The 21838-nt window shown below is 43.1% G+C and overlaps 2 protein-coding genes across 3 annotated transcripts; one reads left to right on the forward strand and one right to left on the reverse strand.

Annotated features, from left to right (window-relative positions):
* Positions 1–5725: 5725 nt before the first annotated feature.
* On the reverse strand, positions 5726–15108 carry tada3l (transcriptional adaptor 3-like). Of its 2 annotated transcripts, XM_080727580.1 has the most exons (11): positions 15091–15103; positions 14891–14927; positions 14032–14071; positions 13494–13733; positions 12560–12807; positions 11372–11477; positions 10652–10787; positions 9790–9893; positions 9508–9614; positions 7843–8034; positions 5726–6736 (listed from the first exon to the last, which is right to left on the reverse strand). In XM_080727580.1, the coding sequence occupies exons 4-11, from the start codon at positions 13701–13703 to the stop codon at positions 6544–6546; spliced, it is 1296 nt and encodes a 431-aa protein (XP_080583706.1). In that variant the 5' UTR covers positions 13704–13733; positions 14032–14071; positions 14891–14927; positions 15091–15103; the 3' UTR covers positions 5726–6543. The 2 variants fall into 2 exon arrangements, with proteins under 2 accessions (XP_080583706.1, XP_080583707.1); XM_080727581.1 differs by lacking the exon at positions 14891–14927 and having other exon boundaries at positions 15091–15108.
* A 1145-nt stretch (positions 15109–16253) lies between these two features.
* Positions 16254–21838, forward strand: LOC308287409 (actin-related protein 2/3 complex subunit 4-like). The gene is made up of 6 exons (XM_080728567.1): positions 16254–16305; positions 17139–17257; positions 18505–18616; positions 19239–19334; positions 20032–20202; positions 21070–21838. Exons 1-6 carry the CDS (start codon positions 16303–16305, stop codon positions 21073–21075), a joined length of 507 nt encoding a protein of 168 aa, XP_080584693.1. The 5' UTR covers positions 16254–16302; the 3' UTR covers positions 21076–21838.

Below are 21838 nucleotides of genomic sequence, written 5' to 3' on the forward strand. Positions count from 1 at the left end.
CTACGTTCCAGAGACTCATGCAGCACTGTTTAAGTGGACAAGTAGCTGAGTCTTTATTAGTTTATTTGGACGATATTATTATCTACTCCCCTGACTTCTGTTCTCATCTACAGCAGCTGGATCGGGTGTTCCAGCGACTATGGAAGCACGGACTGAAACTGCGCCTTGATAAATGTAAACTGTTACAACGTGAAGTGCAGTTCTTGGGGCATGTGGTGGACCGGGAGGGAGTGCGCCCCGACCCAGACAAGTTAGTGGCGGTGCGAGGGTGGCCAATTCCAACCACGGTGCGGGAGGTTCGTGCATTTCTGGGTCTTGCAGGCTATTACCGCCGTTTTGTAGAATCATTCGCTGCTATAGCCCGTCCACTGAATAATCTCTTAATTGGGGTCCCCGTTGATAACAAGTCCTCACAGAAACCGATTATATGGACGGCAGAATGTCAAGCTGCTTTCGATGCGCTAAAAGGTGCCCTCACCCAAGCTCCGGTGTTGGCCTATGCTGACTATGAGGAACCTTTTGTGGTATATACGGATGCGAGCAACCGGGGGTTGGGTGCAGTGCTAGCCCAAATCCAAGATGGGAAGGAACGAGTTATCGCGTATGCGAGTCGTAGTTTGCACCCAACAGAACAAAATGATGCTAATTATAGTTCCTTTAAATTAGAGTTATTGGCCCTTAAATGGGCTGTAACCGAGAAATTTAAAGATTATTTGGCTGGGGCGCGGTTCACTGTATTTACCGATAATAACCCGGTGGCGCACCTCCAGACAGCTCGCTTGGGCGCTATCGAACAACGCTGGGCGGCCCAATTGGCTTCTTTTACGTTTGAGATTAAGTACCGGCCAGGCAAGAACAATGCTAATGCTGACGCCCTATCTAGATTTCCTGTAGACACCGGGGCGGTCGCGACGGTGGAACTAACGCCCGCAGCAGGAAATGCTGGCTGGGCTGGTGCTGAGTGGCTGCGAGCACAGAAGGATGATGAGGCTATCCAGGTGGTGACGCGGTGTGTGGAGAGGGGCATCCACCCTACGTTGACAGAGAAGAGGAGCTGGACGAAAGAGGCGGCCCAGCTGTTGCGCCAATGGACGAAACTGCGGGTGGAGGGGGGGATATTGTACCGTAATGTGACTGACCCTTACACCCAGGAAGAATATTTACAAGTTGTCTGTCCAGGTTCCAGGAGGAAGGAGGTGTGGAGAGAGATGCATGTGGCTGCGGCACATGCGGGGGTGGACCGGACGCTGGTGCAGCTCCGGCGGCGTTTCTACTGGCAAGGCATGGAGGGGGAGGTACGTCGTTTCCATGAGGGCTGTGTAAACTGTAGCTTACAAAAAACTAGGGTCGAGCCTAGAGCCCCTTTACAACCTTTCGAAGTCTCGTACCCCTTAGAAGTGGTGGCTATTGATTTCCTTACCCTGGGTCGACCTGCCGACACCTGTCAAAATATCCTTGTAGCCACAGATCTATTTACTAAATATAGCTGGGCCATACCCACACGTGATCAAACTGCTCAGACCACTGTTCGGGTGTTATGGACCCATATTATACAGCCGTACGGTTGCCCCGCCCGTTTTCATTCGGACAGAGGCGCTAACTTCGAGTCTGCGCTCATGCAACAGTTATGTAATAATTATGGTATTACTAAGAGCCGTACTACGCCGTATTATCCAGCCGGAAATGGTGGCGTGGAACGCTGTAATCAAACGGTACTTAATTTACTACGCTCGTTGGACACTGATAAGCATGGCCGATGGCCTGAGCATCTGCCTGAGTTGATTCATGCGTATAATAACACTCCTCACAGCGCCACTGGCTATGCCCCGGCGTTTCTAATGTTTGGCCGCCATCTGCGGCGCCCTGTAGACGTGGAACTGGGAGTACCGCCTAGGCAGGACAGATTTGGGGTGGGGGACTGGGTTCAGCATCACCAACGGCGGTTGAATGATGCGTATCGCACCGCAGGGCAAAGGATGGAAAGGATGGCAGAACAGCGCAAGCGCATGTATGACAAGAGGGCGGGTATCCCACCGTTGGTATCCGGCGAGCGGGTGTGGGTGAGAAATCGGAACAGACAGGGGCACGGGAAGTTGGCTTCTTGGTGGGACCCAGAACCCTTTGTTGTACTAGAAACAGTGGGCGAAGCTGGGCTAGTTTATAGGATTCGACCAGAAAAGGGTGGGCGAGATCGAACGGTGCACCGTAATGCCTTGAAAGTCTGCGTAGCGCCTCCAGAGGTGCCCCAGTGTCCCGAACCGACACCCCAGCAGCCAGTCGTGGGGCCGGTGTGGCAGCAGTGTTATGGTTTTTTCCCCGTAGCTCAACGACGTTCAGGGCGGGCTAATTTTGGGCAGCCGCCCGTACGCTACAGCCCTGGTTGAGTTGGTCGCAGGGACTGCTAATGATTTAGTAGGGGGGAGTGTGAGGGGGTGGAAGTAGCGTTATCCTTTTTATTTTTTATTTTCTTTAATAATTGTTTGTTTTTACAATTATTTCCTTTTGTTTGAGCATGTTTTGTATAATTTCTCTAATATGTTTCGTTGTGATAATGCTATATTGCTGTCTCCCTCTAACAACCTCCTCTCTTTCCATGTGTGAGTCTGACTGCGAACTGATAGGATAACTAGACGCCGGTGCTGGCCAATGTATGGGGGACTGACGTCATGACCAGCCAATGGGCGGCTGGCAGAGTGGGAGGCGGCCCTTTAAGAGGAACGCCAGGCTCAGTCTAGGTTGACAAGCAAGGGGCGCAGACGTGTGTGTGGAGCAGGCTGAGGGAAGTGACTCAGGTGGCCGGCTGTGATGAGCAGAGAGACAGGCACAGGCCGAGCCAGGCAGTAACTGAACTGAACCTTATTGAACTAAAGTGCTAGGACCGAGTAGCGCTTTACCTTACAAACCCAGCGGATTCCAGACGGTGATCCGGGTGTCAGCGGTACCAGGCAGGGTCCGGCCATCCAGAGACGAGCGAGAGGGTCCTGACGAGCCGAACCGGCTACCCGGCTAACGAGAGGGGTCGTTGTGACTACTGTGGTGTCGTGCGAACTATTCGCAGCGGCAGGTCACAAGCCTGCCTGCGTGTGAGTATCCAATCCTGTACACCACTGTCACTAAAGTCACTGGCCTAGAGTTGAGCTGTATAGTCGTCACGACAAGGATACTGGCGTATTCTTTGTATTCACAGAACGGTGGACTAAAGACGTAGATGACCAAAGATGAGCTGTGCGCCGCTGTGTGTGCCATCCCACCTGCTGTAGAAGTCACTATTCCCACCTGCTGAAACGATACTCTGCCTATTATTTCATATCTGCTTAGTTATATAACATTTATTCGTCCTTAAATCTGCGCTCCTTGCATTATAATTAATTATCGTAATTATTATACTATTACGATTTGAGGCCTTAACGAGCCGGTACCATAAACTAAGTGCACTTTAATTGTCACCAAGAACGTTACGATAAGAGAAAGAAGGGGGGTTTGAATTAATGTTTTATTGTTGACAGTGCTCTTATTTTTAGTTTTTAGTTAGTTGGCGCCGTAGGATTTTAGGGTTCCCTTTTATTTTATTATTGTGTTTTTGGCGTGATAGAGGCCGCTGTAACCTAGTAATAAAGATTGTTATACTTTTCTAAACTGTCGTCCTGGTCATTCTCTCCTCATGATTTATATTGCTCTGGTGTTCCGTAAACGAACTTGTGTGTCCCTAAAGGTTGTGCCTTTTGTGCACTTATTTTCCTCTTTAAACGAGGTGGCGTTGTCGGAAACTTATAATTATACAATCTGCTAATGATAATACTTAATAATATACAACAAACCAAAAAGGTGTATTTACAATTATTTATTGGCAAATTCAGTAACAAGGTAATGACAAAGGTACCAGTTTAAACACTGGCGGTTAATGTGAGTTGGGCCACCCTTACACTTACTATTATGTAATTGTAATAACCACATTGACGATGTTTACCTAAACTGTTTCTACGTTTGAGATAATGTGTTTGTGTATGTTTAAGCCTTGTACAGTGAACATTACAGAATGTAGCTGGACATTTTTGACAACGTTAATATCTTTAACTCACTGTACTGTTAAAAGCCTTAATCATCAAGGCAAACAAAAATTATTCAATGGGCTATATTGGCTTGTATTAGAGTTATACATTACTAATTTTAGACCAACAGCATATCCTAGACTAGTGACTTTCAAAAGGTTGAATTACTACTAGCAACTTTAAAGTCTTTCCTTGCCGTTTCAACGTGAATAACAGTACACAATAACCTGCGTTGTACGTTGTAGACGTGCTACTAATATGTAGATGCATGCTCTTTCTGTGGGTTGTTGTTTGTTTGGCTATAGCTAGCTATAAAGCAAACCCAGCAACTGGTTCCGTTCAAATCAAAATACTAGTGACTACTAGAGCCCGTGTTCTGCTGTAATAGTGTTTTTAACAGTTTATTTTTTTGTTTTGTTTTGGTTTCTGCTCACCTTTCAGTTGTTCAAAAGCAGCGCTGTTGTCACTTCAGCGGGCGGAACCATGTTGTTGTGTTCATTGGCTGGAAATGATCACGTGACACCATGACGTATACAGCTGAGCTTCATCCAACCAGAGCCTTCTCTGCATCCAACCAATTATCTACGCGTGTTTCCTAAACCCACCAGGCTTGAGTTAAGACCCGCCTCGCGGAAACGCGAGGACTTCCAGGATTGGCTGAAATCCTTGCCAGACACATGGAGGGTGGATAAAGATCTCTCTCACTATTTAATCTCTGTGATTACAACATTATAATTACAATTATTACAATAATTAGCCTATACAAATAGACTACATGTATCTATTCCCATCCCATCATATCATTTGAAAAGAGAATGTTTCATGTATTGATTCATTGTGCATAAAGTGAAATGTCAAACCTTGTTTTGTTTGCCATTAGAGAATATTACACAAGACCACTCAAAAAAAGTATTTATACAGAAAAGTAGCCTATGCTATGCATTTGTACTAATTAATTACTACATAAATGTCAGTGTTGTGGGAGGCGATCAGCCTGTGGCACTGCTAAGGTGTTATGGAAGCCCAGGTTTGCTATGATGTGTTTGACAGCGGCCTTCACCTGTATTGTTGGATCTGGTGTCTCTCATCTTCCTCTTAACAATACAACATAGATTCTCTATGTGCCTCTATGAATTGAGTACAAAGGGCCGATACCAAATAAAGAGGGCAAATTAACTGTGAATTTCTTCACAGCATATGGCGTAGACCCAAGTATCAGGTAGAACACAGCACTGGGTGTGGTTACTTCAGCTGGGTCACCACATAATTTTAACACTTTCTGTACACTTTTTGGGAAAACATATTCCTCCTAGTATATTAATCATAATACCTGATCATCATTTAGGGGGGGAAAAAAATCATGGCACCCCATTGTTAAAGAAAGGGAAGGGGAGAGACGCTTGGCATGATGTTTAGTGTCCACTATCTACTTTTACTTGAAATCAAATGAGATACGGATACAGCTTATAATGATAAAAAAAGGAAGTGCTATCGTCTCGATTATCAACGCATTATATTTTCTCAGCACTGAATCACACTACTGTACATTATAGGCAGGGACACACCTGCCTATCTATACGTATCTGACAGCTGATGCATCTGACAGGCAAATTAAAGAGTATTGGTATTAATTTATTCAATTCATTCAGTTATTATTTTTCATGGTGGTACATGGTAAACAAAAAACAACATAAAAAAGTGAAAAACAACCACAACGAAAAACAAAAGTAGAAATAATCTTCAATGCCTACACCGATGTCTACCACATTGTCACGTTTACTACAGAACGCATGCTACAAAAATATCCCTAATCAAAATATACATGCCTCCAGGCAACAGTATAATACAATACTGTACACAACTGTCACAAGAATTGTTACAAAAAAATGTTTATGGCCAGCTGGCCACAGAAGTGTGCTCTATGGAGCACAAACTATGACCACATTCATACAATTTATACTCATTGTTAATCAAAGGTCATTTACAACGGGCCGTTTGATCCTGTCTAGGCGGAAACCACAAGTAGAAGAAGTGGCGTCGCTTTGTTTTGGTTCCCCCCGTTTGTTTCCCCAATCCCTATTAAAATGCTCTAGTAGCCTAGTGTATTCTTGCCAGTCGCTACGAGTTGGACTAAATGATCCATATACCAAACGAATTTTCCAAAAGCAAAATACGCCGCATCAAGGGGTTTATTAGGTAGGCCCTAAAAGTATGTCCTTGAGCGCAGGGGAATTATTTTGGGTTCAAACTGAATCCGGTTTGATCTTTCCCGGCCAAATTGTACAAACATGAAGTAAAGTGGTTTCCGCTCCCGACCGGATCGAACCCCGAAAAGTGAAGGGATCCCAGACTACATACAGTGTATCACAGTAAAATCTTGAGTGTTAATTCAACTCTGAAGAGTGTAAAAGTGGACCCTTATGGTCCATTTTGTTGTTAAATGAACACTCAGCATTATGCTGTGCATCACCTTCGTTTCAGGCCCCTCCCTCCCCTATCCGTCCAGTAGCTTGAGGATGCTGTCTCTCTCCTTCAGGGCCTTCCATGCTTGGTCCTTCTCCTTCTTGGTGGGGGTGCGCTTCTTCTGCCTGGCAGCCATGATGCGGCGGAATCCTTCCATGACCTCATTGTCGGAAACCCTGACCCTCTGCCTCAGCTCCTGTTTACGCATCTCCTCCTTCGCTAGCCTGGCGGGTCAGAAGAAGCAACAAACAAAAAGACCTGTTAATGAAAGTAAAATAAAAAACGGTCGTTGTCACAATCATCATCTACAAGCTCACAACGCCTCGCAACGCAAGACGTCGATTTGAGATTTGAGCTTGTCATCTGTGGAATCGACATTGTCACCTACATTCAAAGTGCTTGTCAGGGTGGAGAGGTCCCCAGTTACAATTATTTTGGTGGGTCACAGTCTGAAAAGGTTGAGAACCACTGACTTAACTCATTGAATGCCCTTTTCAAGATGGCCGCCAAGTACCAGGATGCCACGTTCCTAGATTTCTAGTGCACGGATCAATTTTTAGTGCACGGATCGTGCACGCCCATGCACCATATATGCATCATATGTGTAGTACTTTTTAACAGCTTTCAAACAAAAAAATCCGCTTGGAAATCCGTTCAGGCATTCATGAGATAGAAGCCTTCAAAGTCAGACAAAACAAACACTGCCACCTTCCTAAATTTCTAGTGCACGGATCAATTTTTGTGCACGGATCGTGCACGCCCATGCACCATATATGCACCATATTATGTGTAGTACTTTTTAACAGCTTTCAAACAAAAAAATCCGCTTGGAAATCTGTTCAGGCATTCATGAGATAGAAGCCTTCAAAGTCAGACAAAACAGCCATTTTTGCCATTTTGAAAGATGTGTTTGTTATGGGGCTAACCATGCAATTTCGCGATTGCGATTATGCCTAATACATTTTAGGCATTTTTATAATTTTTTTTATAAAAAAGATTTTTTGAAAAAATTTTTTTTTTCCAAAATGGCTTCCAACTCGGGAAACTCGGGCTGTGGCAGCCTGGGACTACTGTAATAACTCGGGAAACTCGGGCCTTGGCAGTCAATGAGTTAAAACAGTTGAATTAGAACTTGATGTTGGAAATTTGTAGTTGAGCTGCGAAACATCAATTGTCATAAATGAATGAGGTTGCCTGTCTGTATGTTTGTCACCCTTTCCTTCCATCCACTGTCCCTCCATATTAGGGTAAGATTAACATAATCAATATGATGGCATTATTAGAGTGCATCTTGTTTTATCTTTGTGTACAGCAGAATGCACGCTCTCACCGGAGCAGCTCCTGCTTGCGGGCTCTGTTGTGGGCACTCAGAGCTTTGAGCTCTGCCTGTCTCTTGTGGAGCTCTGCCAGGACCTCATCCTCTGAGTCTCCTCCCGCTCCTGGACGCTCCTCCGAGTCCAGCAGCCCCTGAGACACCAGCTCCTCCTTGATCCGTGCCTCCAGGGAGCGCGTGTGGGGAACACTGGGAGAAGATGAGGAGGACAGAGAACAGACATAGAAAATACAAATGGTAAATTAGACCCTCCAGAAAAATTTGATTATTCGATCGCATTACCCACATAATCAGCCAAATGGCACAGATTAGGGCACATATAATCTGCAATTTTTCGCATATTCCAAAATATTCTGCATATTCTGCAACCGTTTGCATATTTCTCATAATATTATTTCTGATCTTTCCGCATATTTCACCTCATAAAAGCACATAAAACCCTGCATATTTCATCGCAAAATCAAGGATTTTAGCCCACATAATCAAGCATTTTTGCCCGTGTTTTTCTGGAGGGTCTAGTAAATCAACAAATTGTGGAAGGTGCAGACTATGTCAAAATAATAGTGTTAATTATTATTAAGGGAGCTCAGTCTAATACTGAGCCACCGAGGGGTTGACCCGTAGATGGACCTGGCTGACGCGCCGTTGGTCTGTTAGATCTAGTACCGTTGCTCAACTTTGCTGTGTCATTGTTCAAATGAAACGATGCAGGCGACTTCTTCATGCTAGACACTTTATTACTTCACCGTGCAGTATTCATCCGTTGCATTCCACAAGCAGGTCAAACGTTTATATTAATCAAACTTTGGCTACAAACAATAGGCGCCACAGCGTTCAAACAACAGGTAGGTAACTTGCGGTCAAAACCATTTGCCCTTCCGGGTCAAAGCCTCCCAAAGGTGCCTGTGAACTTGACCCTTTTATAATGTACAGCGCCACCACATGGTCGCACCACTTCATTGCACATATTTTAATGATTTGGCTCTTACAATTATTGTCACGTATTTGTCAGGCTTTGGGTTGTGCTCGTAACTCACTGTGGTAACATGAGCCGCCGCTCACGAACTCCCGGTGAGAGGCGGCTCATGCTGCGCAACTTGTGAGTGTGTGTGACTATGTGTGTAGCGGAGGTCGTCACCCGTGTTCTCCGAACGAGGCTCCGATGTTTATTTGTTCCTTAATTAGGACGGTTAGCCCTATTTGCTAGAAGGTGTTTCTTTTAATAAAGACATTTGGAAAAGGGTAGAATGACTCTGTTCTTAACGAATCACCAAATTTTAATGAGGAAAAAGAATATAAAATTGTCAGGCTGGCTGGGTCGGCACCAATTTGTCAATTATGTATCGTGCTTTGGGTCGGTCTCGGGCTGATGTTCTGTCTGGCTGGGTTGGGCAGGCCCACATATTTGGGCCAGATTAAAGCTCTAGTGTCAATGTGTTGGCTGAATTAATCTCAGTATTCTATTATTATGCTGCTGTCTAACCCCAGCCACAGTGTCACAAGATATCTGTCGACTTTTTGGAAAATCTGGTATGATTGTCTCTTGTAATAGCTGGTGTTATTATGGTATAGGGATGCAAATTTAAATCTAATCGCATCATTTTAGGAATGATCATTATACTTCATAATGTAGACCTAGCCCAAGAGATGATGTGCAAATACCTGAAAGCTTTTCCCTGGCTTCGAGGAGACGTTCCGGCTCCATCGTTCGCATCCTTCCCGGAAATGTCTGGAATTGGAGAGTCCTCCATGGGCGATATTATGTTCTCCTGGTGGCACATAACCAATCCCCACACAGTCACACATCAGTGAGGTGTCACAGGATTAAAACAGGAACGCAGAATGCCATTTATCATTTAATGAAGCATCAGCGCACGTTTGGAAAACGGTCATGTTGAATTGAACACACAGAAGAACGGTAAACCACCAAGTGCTCCGTCTAACCTCAACTAGTGCCTGGAGCAGACGTTGTGTGAGTGGGCCAAAGGGACAGCCGTCTTCTGGAGAATCGTGTTGGGACTCGGACTTTTTCAGCAAAGAATCCACATCTAGAAGACCATCAGCAGACGTCAAGCTAAACGAATAACCACATCATGGTGCATGCACAGCGTATCTCTTTAACACCACCCGCGGGCGGGTCGTCGACTCGTGACACATTTTCAAATGTATGTGAAAACGCTCGCAGCTATAGGCGATGTTTTAACCCATTTAGGCCTAGAATTGACTGCTTTAACTATTGAAAAATAGCAGATATACAAGCTCACAGCTTGTAGATCTGTTATTTTTTGAAAAAGTCGTGAAAATGTGTGCAAATCTTTGAATATATGTATTTTCAAAGCGAACGTTTGTAACTCAAATTCTGCTTCTGGGGGGTCCCTGGAACTAAATATTTTGAGATGGGGGTCCGTGGCCAAATATATATCATTTTGGGGGTCCTTCACATGAAAAGGTTTGAGAACCACTGACATAGTAGTCTCTCAAGAACAGACTAACTGAGTTCCAGTTAAGTGAAAAGAACCTTTTCTTTGACGATGGCTGGCCAGATTGCTGACATAGAAACATAGGTATTTCAAAAAAATCTTAGAAGAATCTTATAGAATCGGGTCAAAATTCTAATTTTCACGATTATTCAAAAATAGCAGATCTACAAGCTCGCAGCTGTGAGCTTGTATATCTGCTATTTTTCAATAGTTAAAGCATAAAATAATGATACACAAAATGTGTACCCGTTCTAAAGGGGTTAAATCTGGCAGTAAATGAGTTAACATTTGTTGAAGAAACACACAGGGTTTTATAGTGTCTTTACCCTTGGCGTCCAGCTCGGAGAGCGGCCCTCCCAGGAGGTTCTTCTTTTTGTCGTTGGCTCGTGCTCCTTCCCTCTGCTCCTCCAGCAGGTCCTCCTGGGCCCAGCGCTGAGAGTAGTGCTTCCCCAAGGCTGGGATCTGCACAGAGGACAGGATGGTGCCGTTAGCTGTCATCAACATGCTGTCTGTCATCAACATACTACTTTTCAAATGAAATGGACAGTATGTGTCAGTGTTTCGGTTAGAACAATTATATCATACTAAAGTGAAGACCTCATACGGATATACATACTTAGCCAAACTTTACAATTTACAGTTTATGCATTTAGCTCTTAATCCAGAGCGATTTATAGTAAGCAAGGTAAAACAACACAAGGTATTAAATCAAATGCATAGAAATAGTAATCTAGGATCATAGGTAAACCAAGAACCTATCATCAGTCTAAACAGTATACTATCAAAAAAGAATAATAATATGTACATTGAAACTAAGACAATATAATGCCAGGTCTACAGTATACTGTAAATGACCTGACATCTGTCAACATAACATGCTATCTAAATTACATTTTAGCAGCATGAGCTTGAAAGGTCATTGTCCCGGATGTTTTATTGAAGGTTCTGACCGCTTCTGACAGAGACGTTGAGTGATTTTGTGTACATGCATATAAAACATGTGTCTATAATAATCTATGTACTGTATGAATGGCTTCAAGTCATACTTTATAATATTCATCCGCATCCTCTGGGGGTTTCAGAAGTTCCTCGAGCACTCTGATTTCTTCATTTGTGATGTCAGCACAGTATGGTTCGACTGATGCCCAAAATCTGCAAAATAAATAAATACAGTATATGATTTCAATATTTCATATAAAACCTTTTTTTTTTTTTTTATCCTCCCAACCTGTGAATTTGCAAGCATGACCTTGACAGGTACGAGGTGCGTGATATCTAAAGGTAACAAGATTTGGGGAAGTCCCGGAAAAGACTCAGGGCTCAGTGATTGGCCAGGCGTCATTTGAGTCACAAAGACGCGCGCTCCTCCCCTACGTGAGGCTTTTCCTCCCCTACGTGAGGCTTTTCCTCCCCTACAAATAAAGACTGAATTCAACTTCCCAGCACTGGCCTCAGTGGCTTAGTGGATTAGTCACAGTGTTCCCAAACCATGCACTCTGGGCTTTGCATCCCGCTCATGCCACTTTTATCCACCACCGCGGACAACCTTTTTTTTGGAGCGATACATTTTTATTATTAACAATGACAGAGGCGTGCCGTCTCAGGCGACCTTGAGCCCCGTGACACACCACCGAGTGAGCGGTAGTGAGCGAGTCGCAGTGTCGAGTGGTGCGAAGGTCGCATGAGCCGACTCAGCGCCGTTACCGAGTAATGTGCCTTTATGGACAGAATAGTAAATATTGACCCGGAGACTGCTTCTGCGTCCGAATGCGGCTCAAAGGGACTGTACTGCGCTGGAGCGTTTCCAACAATCACACACTGGCAGGGTGGGGTTTGCCCGAATCTCGCTACGAAAAAGAATCACGTGTATGATATGAGGTATCTATTCTGGTAAATGCCTAAACTGTAAACTGTATTACAACCTACTTCAGAGATGATTCCCAAACTAGTGGTCAGGACCCCAAAGCAAAGGGGGGGCCCCCCAAATGGTATGGCCAGATGATTAGCTTAATGTGCAACATTGTTTTCTCACTCAACAGTAAAAACAAGGGTGGGAGGTCCCCAGCTCAAGTATGATTCTTTTGGGGGGGTCACAGCCTGAAAGGTTTGTGAACCCTTGGTCTAGGGGATGGTATCGTAAGACCGAATAAAGGAGCAATGCACAGTCTATATAGGACAAGACACCAGAGATATACACAGTAGGCTATCAGTAAATAGTTGCTGGTTTTAGTGACCTGTTCGGGGCATCATTCTTAGGAGTGCGGGGAATGTCTTGTGACTCTTCGGTAAGCTCATATCCGTGGACTTTGGCCTGCAGGTTTTTGGTTTTGGATCGACCAGGACCAGGTCCCGGCCCGTGGCCACCTTTGCCGTCCAACTTCTGTTTCTTGGGTTTGTGGCGAGACGAGGCAGAGGGGTCTGGATCTTTACCCAACTTCAGGAACCGCTTGTCTCCCTTCTTATCCTGCCAGTCTGTGAGAATCTGAGAAATAACATGGCGTTAACATTTCCTTCAACCGAGTTAGGTATAGGGTTGGGATTCGGAAGAATCAGATCCAACATTGAGGAACCAGGAATTGGTTCCATCACATTTGGAACTGGCTCATAACTGTTATGAGCCAGTTCCAAATGTGATAACTAGACAACCGGTGGTCGGAATGACTCACATTTATTTTCTTGTGGAAGCACAGAAATAACCTCTGCCTTTACCAACAATCGGGGGATCGATCGTACTGGAGATAAATATTCTGTGACTCCTTGAAAAAGGTAAGAAAACAGAAAATTGCTCGTAGTGAGGGCTTTTAAAACTTCTCTGGCCGTAAACGAGTTAAAAGGAATCTTTCGGGAATGGGGGAAATCTCGATATTTCTATGTTTCATTATTTCGAAGGGTTAGGGTTAGGTTTTAGGGTTAGACATAGTGGTTAACATTCACCAGGTTAGCATTCACCAGCGTCGGCAGGTTAGCATTTCACCAGGTTAACATTCAGCCGCGTCGAACAAATGTTATGTCGCAATATCGACACGCTCCCAATCATTGAAAGGACCCCAACCCTAGTAAGGTATGACGTTTTTTCTGTCCGCTGCAGAACCATGGACTACATATCATCGGGGAAAGCAATGAAGCAAAGCAGAAAACTCTTCCAAATGTGTGCCTTCCTGATCCTACCTGTCTCTGCTCCTCAAGGGCTCTGAGGCGTCGGCTGGCCGAGGACAGGAGAGTCTCCAGTTCCAGCTGGAGCGTGTCCAGCTCCTCGATGCCGATGCCATCGTCCTCCGAGCGGCCGAGCACGGCGGTGTAGCGGGGACACACTTTGACATGCTCCACGGGCTTGAAATCGTAGTACTTCAGCGGGGGACAGTCCTTAAGCTCACTCATGTTCTCAACGTGGCAGAAGTCTAGAAATATCTACAAGAAATAAAGGTTTCAAGAGGAGACGAGACTTCATGGTTGAGTGGGAGATGTATATGTAAACACAATATATCTAAACACAAACGTAGAAGAAGGCTGTTGATAGCTGAAACACGTGGGTTATCCCATTTTTTATTTTATTATTCAAATATGAATTAGCCTAATAAAGGCCTTTAAAAGAAGAGTGCCTTGGTTTCTTGTTTCTTTAGTACTTTCAGTTCCCTAGTACCAAAGAGTACCTTCATAACACTTTTTTGGATTGTGAGGTAAGCCTACATCAGTGAGTGATACTTACTCAGGTTTAGAGTTATTCCCAGATGTCAGTTTAGTTTCCCCTGTGAAGAAACAATCATTGAGTTTAGTCCCTGTGTGAAATGAATATTCCAGAATATCCTTTCAGTTGTCCAAAATTTGCCTGGCTCCAGAACATAGACCCACCCACTCTCTGAGCGGACTGTCTGGTTCTCTTGGTCTGGTGTTGTCATATGACGCTAAAGTTTCTCTGGTTTAGGCAGAACCAAGCCAATGAGAGTCGGAGCCTTGGAGGAGGGGGTGGGTCTGACTTTTGAAAATCAACAGAAACAGTGGAGAGAGGGGGAGCTCAGCCAAAGCTCTTAATTGCTCCCTTTAAACTTCAAAGGGGGTTTTGCACACCTCGTTAGCATCAAAGACAAGGACCTGTTTGATGCCTGTCATAGAGGGGAGGGGGGAATGTTTTTGTTTACACACAAGTCAAACACAACCCCTCCCACCAGATCTCTTGTCTCTCTCAAAGAACACGTTTTTGTACAAGATCTCCTCGCTGATCAGTAAGAAGACTGTATTTTCTCCTGATTCTTCTGACTGTTATGTGTTGCACTTGCATAATTGTTGTGTGTTGTATATATTTGTCTGTCATTTAATGTCTCAATTAATTGAGTACAAAAAGACCCCTATATATAAAAGCCATAGTGCTTTCTTTCTTGTGTTTAAATGTTGTAATTTTGTATCTAATCTGAACTGTCCTGTACTTTTCCTATGCAACCTGCTAATAAAGTATTCAATCAATCAACACACACACACACACACACACACACACACACACACACACACACACACACACACACACACACACACACACACACAATCTACCTACCTAGTACCTACCTACCTACCTAGCATCACAGCATCTTGCGCTGTGTCCAGTGTGTGCTGCTGACGACATTTTTTTGATCAGATAGCTCTCTCATATTTAAATAATACACTTTATGGTTGAAAGTATACGCTCTTCTTCACCTCGGGTTTCTGTTCAACAATACCTCCCGGGAACAATGTATTTAATATATGTTTCATAAAGAGTAAATGTAATATTTACCTTGTCGTCTGAATGGCGTCCATATTGGAAGAAACCATTCCAGTATGGGGGTGGGTGGGGTGGTAGTCATTGTTTTTTGCTACGTTGCAGTTGTGTGCCGCTTCAGAAATATATCACGCTAAAAAGCTACAATAAAAGAAAAACATATTTTACATTAATACATGCAGCCATTTCAGACCAATGTTCATGTTAAATAACCAAATGAAGCTGGAAAACGGCAAAACCTCTTGGTAGAATGAATGGTATCGTCGGTAGAAACCATTATAATGTGTACGTTTTGAGGAGCAATGTGTCCCCGATGAGCGGAGCTTGTTATATGGGGTTATTCGGCTGATCACTGGAGGGCGCCATTGAGGGCTGTGGCTGTGTCACATTACACCAGGATAATTGTGCATTTGCGTTCAATTATTTTTCTCCAATTAAATGTTTTTTGTATTTCTATTGATTACTCACCCCATGGAGACTTGAATTCGTGGATATTTTTTAGTTTTTGTCACATTCCTTATGCCTCATTCACACTACAGATATATAGTTGAACGTTTTGCTTGCTTGGTCAATGTTATCTCAATGGAAACCAGCTTTAAAGCTTTCAAAGCTTTGTTCTGTGTATGTCCTGTATCTTTAAAGCTGGTTTCCATTGAGATAACATTGACCAAGCAAGCAAAACGTTCAACTATATATCTGCAGTGTGAATGCAGCATTAGACAATAATTTTATCGGATGGAGACGCAAATGCATAAGTCTTCATCCGGAATCAATGGGGTACATTTATTATAATCAAATTATTGTCTTATGAATGCGACAAAAACTAAAACATATTATTGAATTCAATTTCAAGCCTCCATGAGTTATTTGGGGACTGAACTATCCCTTTAACTCCTCCCGTCCCATTCAGAGAAGAGGTTCCTCAAATGGAGCGCACGCAGTGTTGCCATGTCTGCATATTATAAGTGACGTTTATGTCTATGTTCTTGTTTTACCGTATGCATGTTTTGTGTTTTTTTTCTCTCTCTTTATTTTTGTATTACCGGCTGTGTAGTCAAGTGCTCATGTGGCCTCATTATAGTTGCTCCTTTCAAGGCTTTGTTTTCATAGACCCGGTTTGCTTATTTCTCTCTCAAAACCATAAATCTGGCAACAGTGGATGTGTAGATTTACGGAAGAAGAAGTCCCAGGCGTGGCAGAGCAACTTCCGCCTTGTACAGCAGCAAAATGGTAAGTCCACTGTCTGTATGATTGATGATTATTGATCTGAAACATAATATCGACTAATATCGCTTTAGCCTCGAATTTCCAAGGTTAACCGGGTCAGTGTTTTCAGCCAATGGCCGTTATCCGTGTGGTTGTAATGTAAATATAATGCTATAGGCGGCCACAGGGTGACTGACGACGAAAGTGTTGGCTGATCTCAGCTGATCCGATGGTTCACTTCTAACATTTGCTGTCAAAAGATCTACTGTTATCCTATAATAAAGATCCACCACTATAACCACAGAGTGTATTAGCTGGACATCCGTCGATCTCATGCACGAGTGGCTTATTATTTATTACACTGAAACTGGCATTTATTGGGAGCATTGTGGTGTAATTTGACTCTGCATTCATTCATTATGTTGAAACGTTTTGCCTTTAGACCAGTGGTGGAAAGTAGGCCATTTACTCAAGTACTGCACTAAAGTACAATTGTGAGGTACTTTAACTTTGCTGATTTTATTTTGGACTTTTTACTTGTAACAGTATTTCTTCATTGCAGTATTGATTGATTGAGTGATTGATTGATTGATTGATTGATTGATTGAAGAATTTACTAGACGTTTGCAATAGGAAAAAGTACAGTTTCATGACAGCACAAAGCACTGGTACAAGGTCAACTAAAAGGAGATCTTTACGGCGTATTTACACAGGAACCACTTTATGTATCTCATATAGCATTGAAAGAGACGGATAAAACAGAGTACTTTGCATAGGATTGATAGTTGATACTTCTACTTGAGTTGAGTGCTTTTCCACCACCACCACTGATTCTATTGAAACGTGTTCCTTTTCAGACAGCGACACTGCGTCCATACCTGAACGCTGTTCGGGCCACCCTGCAGGCGGCTCTGTGCCTGGAGAACTTCTCCTCTCAGGTGGTGGAGCGACACAACAAGCCAGAGGTGGAGGTCAGGTACGTTTTGAAGCAGTGCTCCGATTAACACCCGTAAACTCTTGAGAGCGTACAAATGGAACCAAATGGACTCATAGTAGGGGTCCATTTAGAAACACACCTCCCTCCCTGAACCCCGCTTTTGAGAACCACAACACAACCACTGATCCAGGGTGTCTGGCAACATGCAGAGACTTGTTCAAACATTCGTTCAGAAGCCAGAGTAGGGAATAGATGGCATGTATGGACAGGGCTGCATATTACACCTGCACCTGGCCAGTAGGGACTTGTGGAGGCTCTTTCATAAGCATCTCATAAGGTATATGACGTCTTAAACGTTTAGATTGCACACAGTGTATTGTCTTTGGTTTTCTGTATTGGTATCTTTTTAAGTTCCTGGTTCCAAAAACCTTTTCCTCCATTGTTTTGTTTTCTCGTTCAAATCTACCAATGCTTGATGTGTATCAACATCATGTACACTTGCACATCAGTGGTACTTAAAGTTAAACCCTATATACTTAGTTGCATGGCAGCGAAAATAGACATTACAAGCTCAGTCAGGAAGTTTTGCAACATGACATGTTGTGTGCTTGTAGATCTGCTATTATCGCATAAGTTTGACCTGTTATGGCATGCCCATAATGGAGACACTAGGGTTTGTGTGGTTAACAATGTATAGGCTTTTCAGGTCTAAATGGCCTAAAGTCTGTTAATATAGTAAGTATATAATTTAAGTACTTAATAATTTATGTCGGGGCTCTTCAACATTTTCAGGCCAGGGACCCCTTGGCTGAGAGAGAGATGAAGCAGGGACCCCCACTACATATTGTATAAAATTGTTATGTTCATAGATTTCTTAGACAGATTAGACTTTTTTTGACAGCACTGTCAGTGTCATCATGTTGGAGTAATGTGTATTTTCAGACATTTAACTGCTTGAACTGTCAAATGCTTAGTCTGCTCTTCTTTTCCCTCTACAAACCTCTTTGCCAAAAATTGCCGATCTGTAAGCTTACGGCGTTGTAAGCTTGTAGATTTGCTCTTTTTGGCTAATGTTCCACTCAGAATAGGGATGCTAGGGTTCAAGTGGTTAATGTACAAAACATGATCCTATCACAAAGATTTGGCGGCCCCCCTGTTGTAACTCTGAGGACCTCCAAGGGGTCCCAGACCCCCTGTTGGAGACCCTTTATTTAAGTCATGCCTGATGTGAGAAACTGTCAGGTGTCCTTTTTGTAATTGTTTGTTCTTTTGGTTTGTTGTTCCAGGAGCAGCAAGGAGCTGCTACTCCAACCTGTGGTGGTCAGCCGTAATGAGAAGGAGAAGGTTCTCATCGAGGGATCCATCAACTCTGTTAGAGTCAGCATTGCTGTCAAGCAGGTCAGTGGGGGGTAAAAAAAAGTTAAAGGTCTTGGTCCTCCTGAGTTGTTTACAAATTTCGCTGGTCCTGCAATTGTAGGTACTTCTACAGCAGGGGTGGGCAACTTTAATGGTGGAGAGGGCCAATATATTTCCACATTCACTCCAGAGGGCCACATTGCATACACAGTCAAAAATAGCCGATCTACAAGCTCAAAACGCGTCGCAGCGCAACGTGTTTTGAGCTTGTAGATCTGCTATTTTTGAGTTTGAATCCGGAATTATTTTTTGCTATTTTAATTGGAATCGGGTTAGTAAAAATTGTATTTAATTTCAAATGCATTTATATGAATGTTCTTATGCGAACTTAAATTCAAATTCATTGGACATAAAAAAGAGCTAAGTGATTAAGCTACTAATATACTGTAGACTGAAGTAATTAAAGCGAGTCATGTGTGCATGGTTGGAAATGGAGTTGTAACAGCTGAAATCAATAATATATCAGTATTCCAATATTAACCAGCGGGCGCAGTGAAGGTGGGGGACGCATGTGGCCCCCGGGCCGCCAGTTGCCCATGTATGTTCTACAGAATGTGGAGGAAAAAAGGTTTGTTACAACGATACATGTATCATCACTTTTTAGGCCGACGAGATTGAGAAGATCCTGTGCCACAAGTTCATGCGCTTCATGATGATGAGAGCGGAGAATTTCTTCATCCTGAGGAGGAAACCTGTAGAGGTGAGAGATGAGCCACATACGTCATGTCCTGGTATGAGCCAATAGGGGAAGGGAATCAACGTGATTCCCTTGTTTGACCCCTTGAAAGGTCAAACAAAGGTGCTTATTGGTCAAAAACCCGGATGTGTAATACCAGTGGAGGGTTTCAGTCACTTGTTCATTTCCAAAAGAGGAAGCGATAATGCGGGCCAGAGATCAGTTGAAAAAAGGCAGAAGGGTGTGACGTGAATGATTTGTTTATTTTAGGTAACGACGTAACGACTCGTGAATGCGTTTCGGAGACAGGATACAGGGGGTTGTTGTCCCGCCCCCTGTTTCTGGTCTGGGAATATCCGTATCCAGTTTCTGTGGATAGTACGGCTCTATAGAGAAAGAAATAATGTCCGATCGGCGTCATACTTTAATTGTTTTGCATATTGACAGCTCGTCATAGGCACAACGGACAAACTTCCATATCCATAACTATCCATATTGATCCACTGTATTCAATTCATCAGTAATACGATACAAATCTCGGATCTCAGAACAAAGTTCACTGGTCCTAAAACTGTCTGAACCATTCGGATCTTGGAACGATTAGGTAATGCAGTTGGTGCAGTTGGCTACTTTAATTGACTGAATAGGACGGTGTAAAGCTAATTGAAGATCCTAGTGTGTTTGAATCATGCATTCTCTTGTCTTCCTCTCTGTGATGCAGGGCTATGACATCAGCTTCCTGATCACCAACTTCCATACAGAGCAGATGTACAAGCACAAGCTGGTGGACTTTGTTATCAACTTCATGGAGGAGATCGACAAGGAGATCAGCGAGATGAAGCTGTCCGTCAATGCCAGGGCCCGTATAGTTGCTGAAGAGTTCCTGAAGAATGTAAGCTACTGTAATTGTCTCTATATCTACTGTGGTGTTGTTGTTTTTTTCCCCCATCAATGTTGTGTATCACATTATTTGTCAAAAGTGTGCCATAAAAATGAGATTAATTGGATTTTAGTCATTGAAAAATATCTTTAGAAGAAGGCACCTCAAAGGTTGGTGTGTAGGACAAAGGTCCAAATGTTCAGAAGGGGATCTCTGATTATAAAATCAAGGAAAGAGATCCCGCACAGAGGCGCACACTGTCTGGAACTTGCAAAATAATGGTGTTCTTTATTAAGTTCGGTCGTTAAACCTTCATCAGGACAGACAATGACAGTGTGCTCTTTCTTTGATTTTATATATCAGAGATCCCCTTTAGAGGAAATGGAATCTAAATCTGCATGAAAACCACAGGCTTGTACTGTGTGTCCCAGCAGGCATCTACCTCGATAATAACACTTGTTTACTTTAGAGAGGTTCATAGAAAAAATAAAGCATGCTTAATGGCAGAATTTGATGTTCATAGAAAAAATAATGCTAGAATGGCAGAATTTGATGTTGATGTGATCTTACTTCCAAAAACGAAATAAAAACTAAGCTATGAAGAGATCCAGATCCTGCTTGTTTGTTGCTCTGAAAATAGCAGATCTACAAGCTCAGTAGATCTCTTGTAGATCGGATATTTTCAGCATGCAACCAATCAGCCATTACGACGTCATCATGGCCCGCCAAGATTCATTTTTGTGGACAAAATCAGCTGTATATTTAGTCGACCACAACATTTCAGATGACTTAAATTAAAATTTATCCAAAAGTCCATGACTAAAACTAAATCAAAATTTGATGTCAAAATTATCACTGCTTTTTTTCTTCTCTTTGCAGTTCTGATGAAAAGGGGTCGTTCCATTGGAGCAACCATTTCTCAAAGGGGCCATGATTCAGCACAGTGACGTATAGGAGTGAACAGCCAATCAGCGACGACGACAACTATAGAAAAGAGACCAATCTGGTGACGAATGCGTTTGCACCCTTCTTCTCTCAAGCATGTCCCTGTAGTCATGGATATTAATGGCTGTATATAAGGAAATATTTCCCCGTTTCATTTTTCTGTCAAGTAGAACAAATCCCCAAACCAAGGCGGGTCCTTAAAGAAAAGTATTAATCATGTTGATAACCATGAATACAGGGGGCATAGAGAATGTTTTGTTGCAGAATTCTATGGCCTGTGTTGCTTTTATACATTCCGTGTATGTATGTCTGTATTGTCTTTCTGTACCGTTTGCCTGTCTCATTGTTTTCATTTATGTTTTATAAAAACATCTGTTCAAGGATACCCATGTTTCATGGGTGGAACGTCGTCTGTATGGCATTTATCAAACTAAATATGAGCGCGCCTTTAACCGCTTAAACCCCCATGTACTTTGTTGTAATTCGAATAGCGGAAATAGCTGATAGACACGCCACGTTGTGAGTGTAGATGTGCTATTTTCGACCTGTTCTTTTTGTTGCCAAATGTTGGCCTATCATGCCATGCCCAGAATATAATCGAGACACGACTGTTCATGTGGTTGAAGGAACCACCAAAAAATGTAAGCGCATAATAATGGTGAATGGTCAAATGACAAATAAAACACACAATTGTTTATATTTA

The sequence above is a fragment of the Nannobrachium achirus genome, assembly GCF_963921795.1.
Source record: "Nannobrachium achirus genome assembly, chromosome: 6".
In the NCBI taxonomy this organism is placed as follows: domain Eukaryota; kingdom Metazoa; phylum Chordata; class Actinopteri; order Myctophiformes; family Myctophidae; genus Nannobrachium; species Nannobrachium achirus.

Excerpts from the sequence above, each read along its gene's own strand:
- tada3l (XM_080727581.1), bottom strand. The coding sequence starts at position 13,703 with ATGAGTGAGCTTAAGGACTGTCCCCCGCTGAAGTACTACGATTTCAAG. Across the intron at positions 11,478-12,559 it reads AAGAATGATGCCCCGAACAG|ATTTTGGGCATCAGTCGAAC; the intron begins GTCACTAAAACC and ends TTTATTTTGCAG. Across the intron at positions 8,035-9,507 it reads AGCCAGGGAAAAGCTTTCAG|TGTTCCCCACACGCGCTCCC; the intron begins GTATTTGCACAT and ends ATCTTCTCCCAG.
- LOC308287409 (XM_080728567.1), top strand. Across the intron at positions 17,258-18,504 it reads AAGCCAGAGGTGGAGGTCAG|GAGCAGCAAGGAGCTGCTAC; the intron begins GTACGTTTTGAA and ends TTGTTGTTCCAG. Across the intron at positions 19,335-20,031 it reads TGAGGAGGAAACCTGTAGAG|GGCTATGACATCAGCTTCCT; the intron begins GTGAGAGATGAG and ends TCTGTGATGCAG.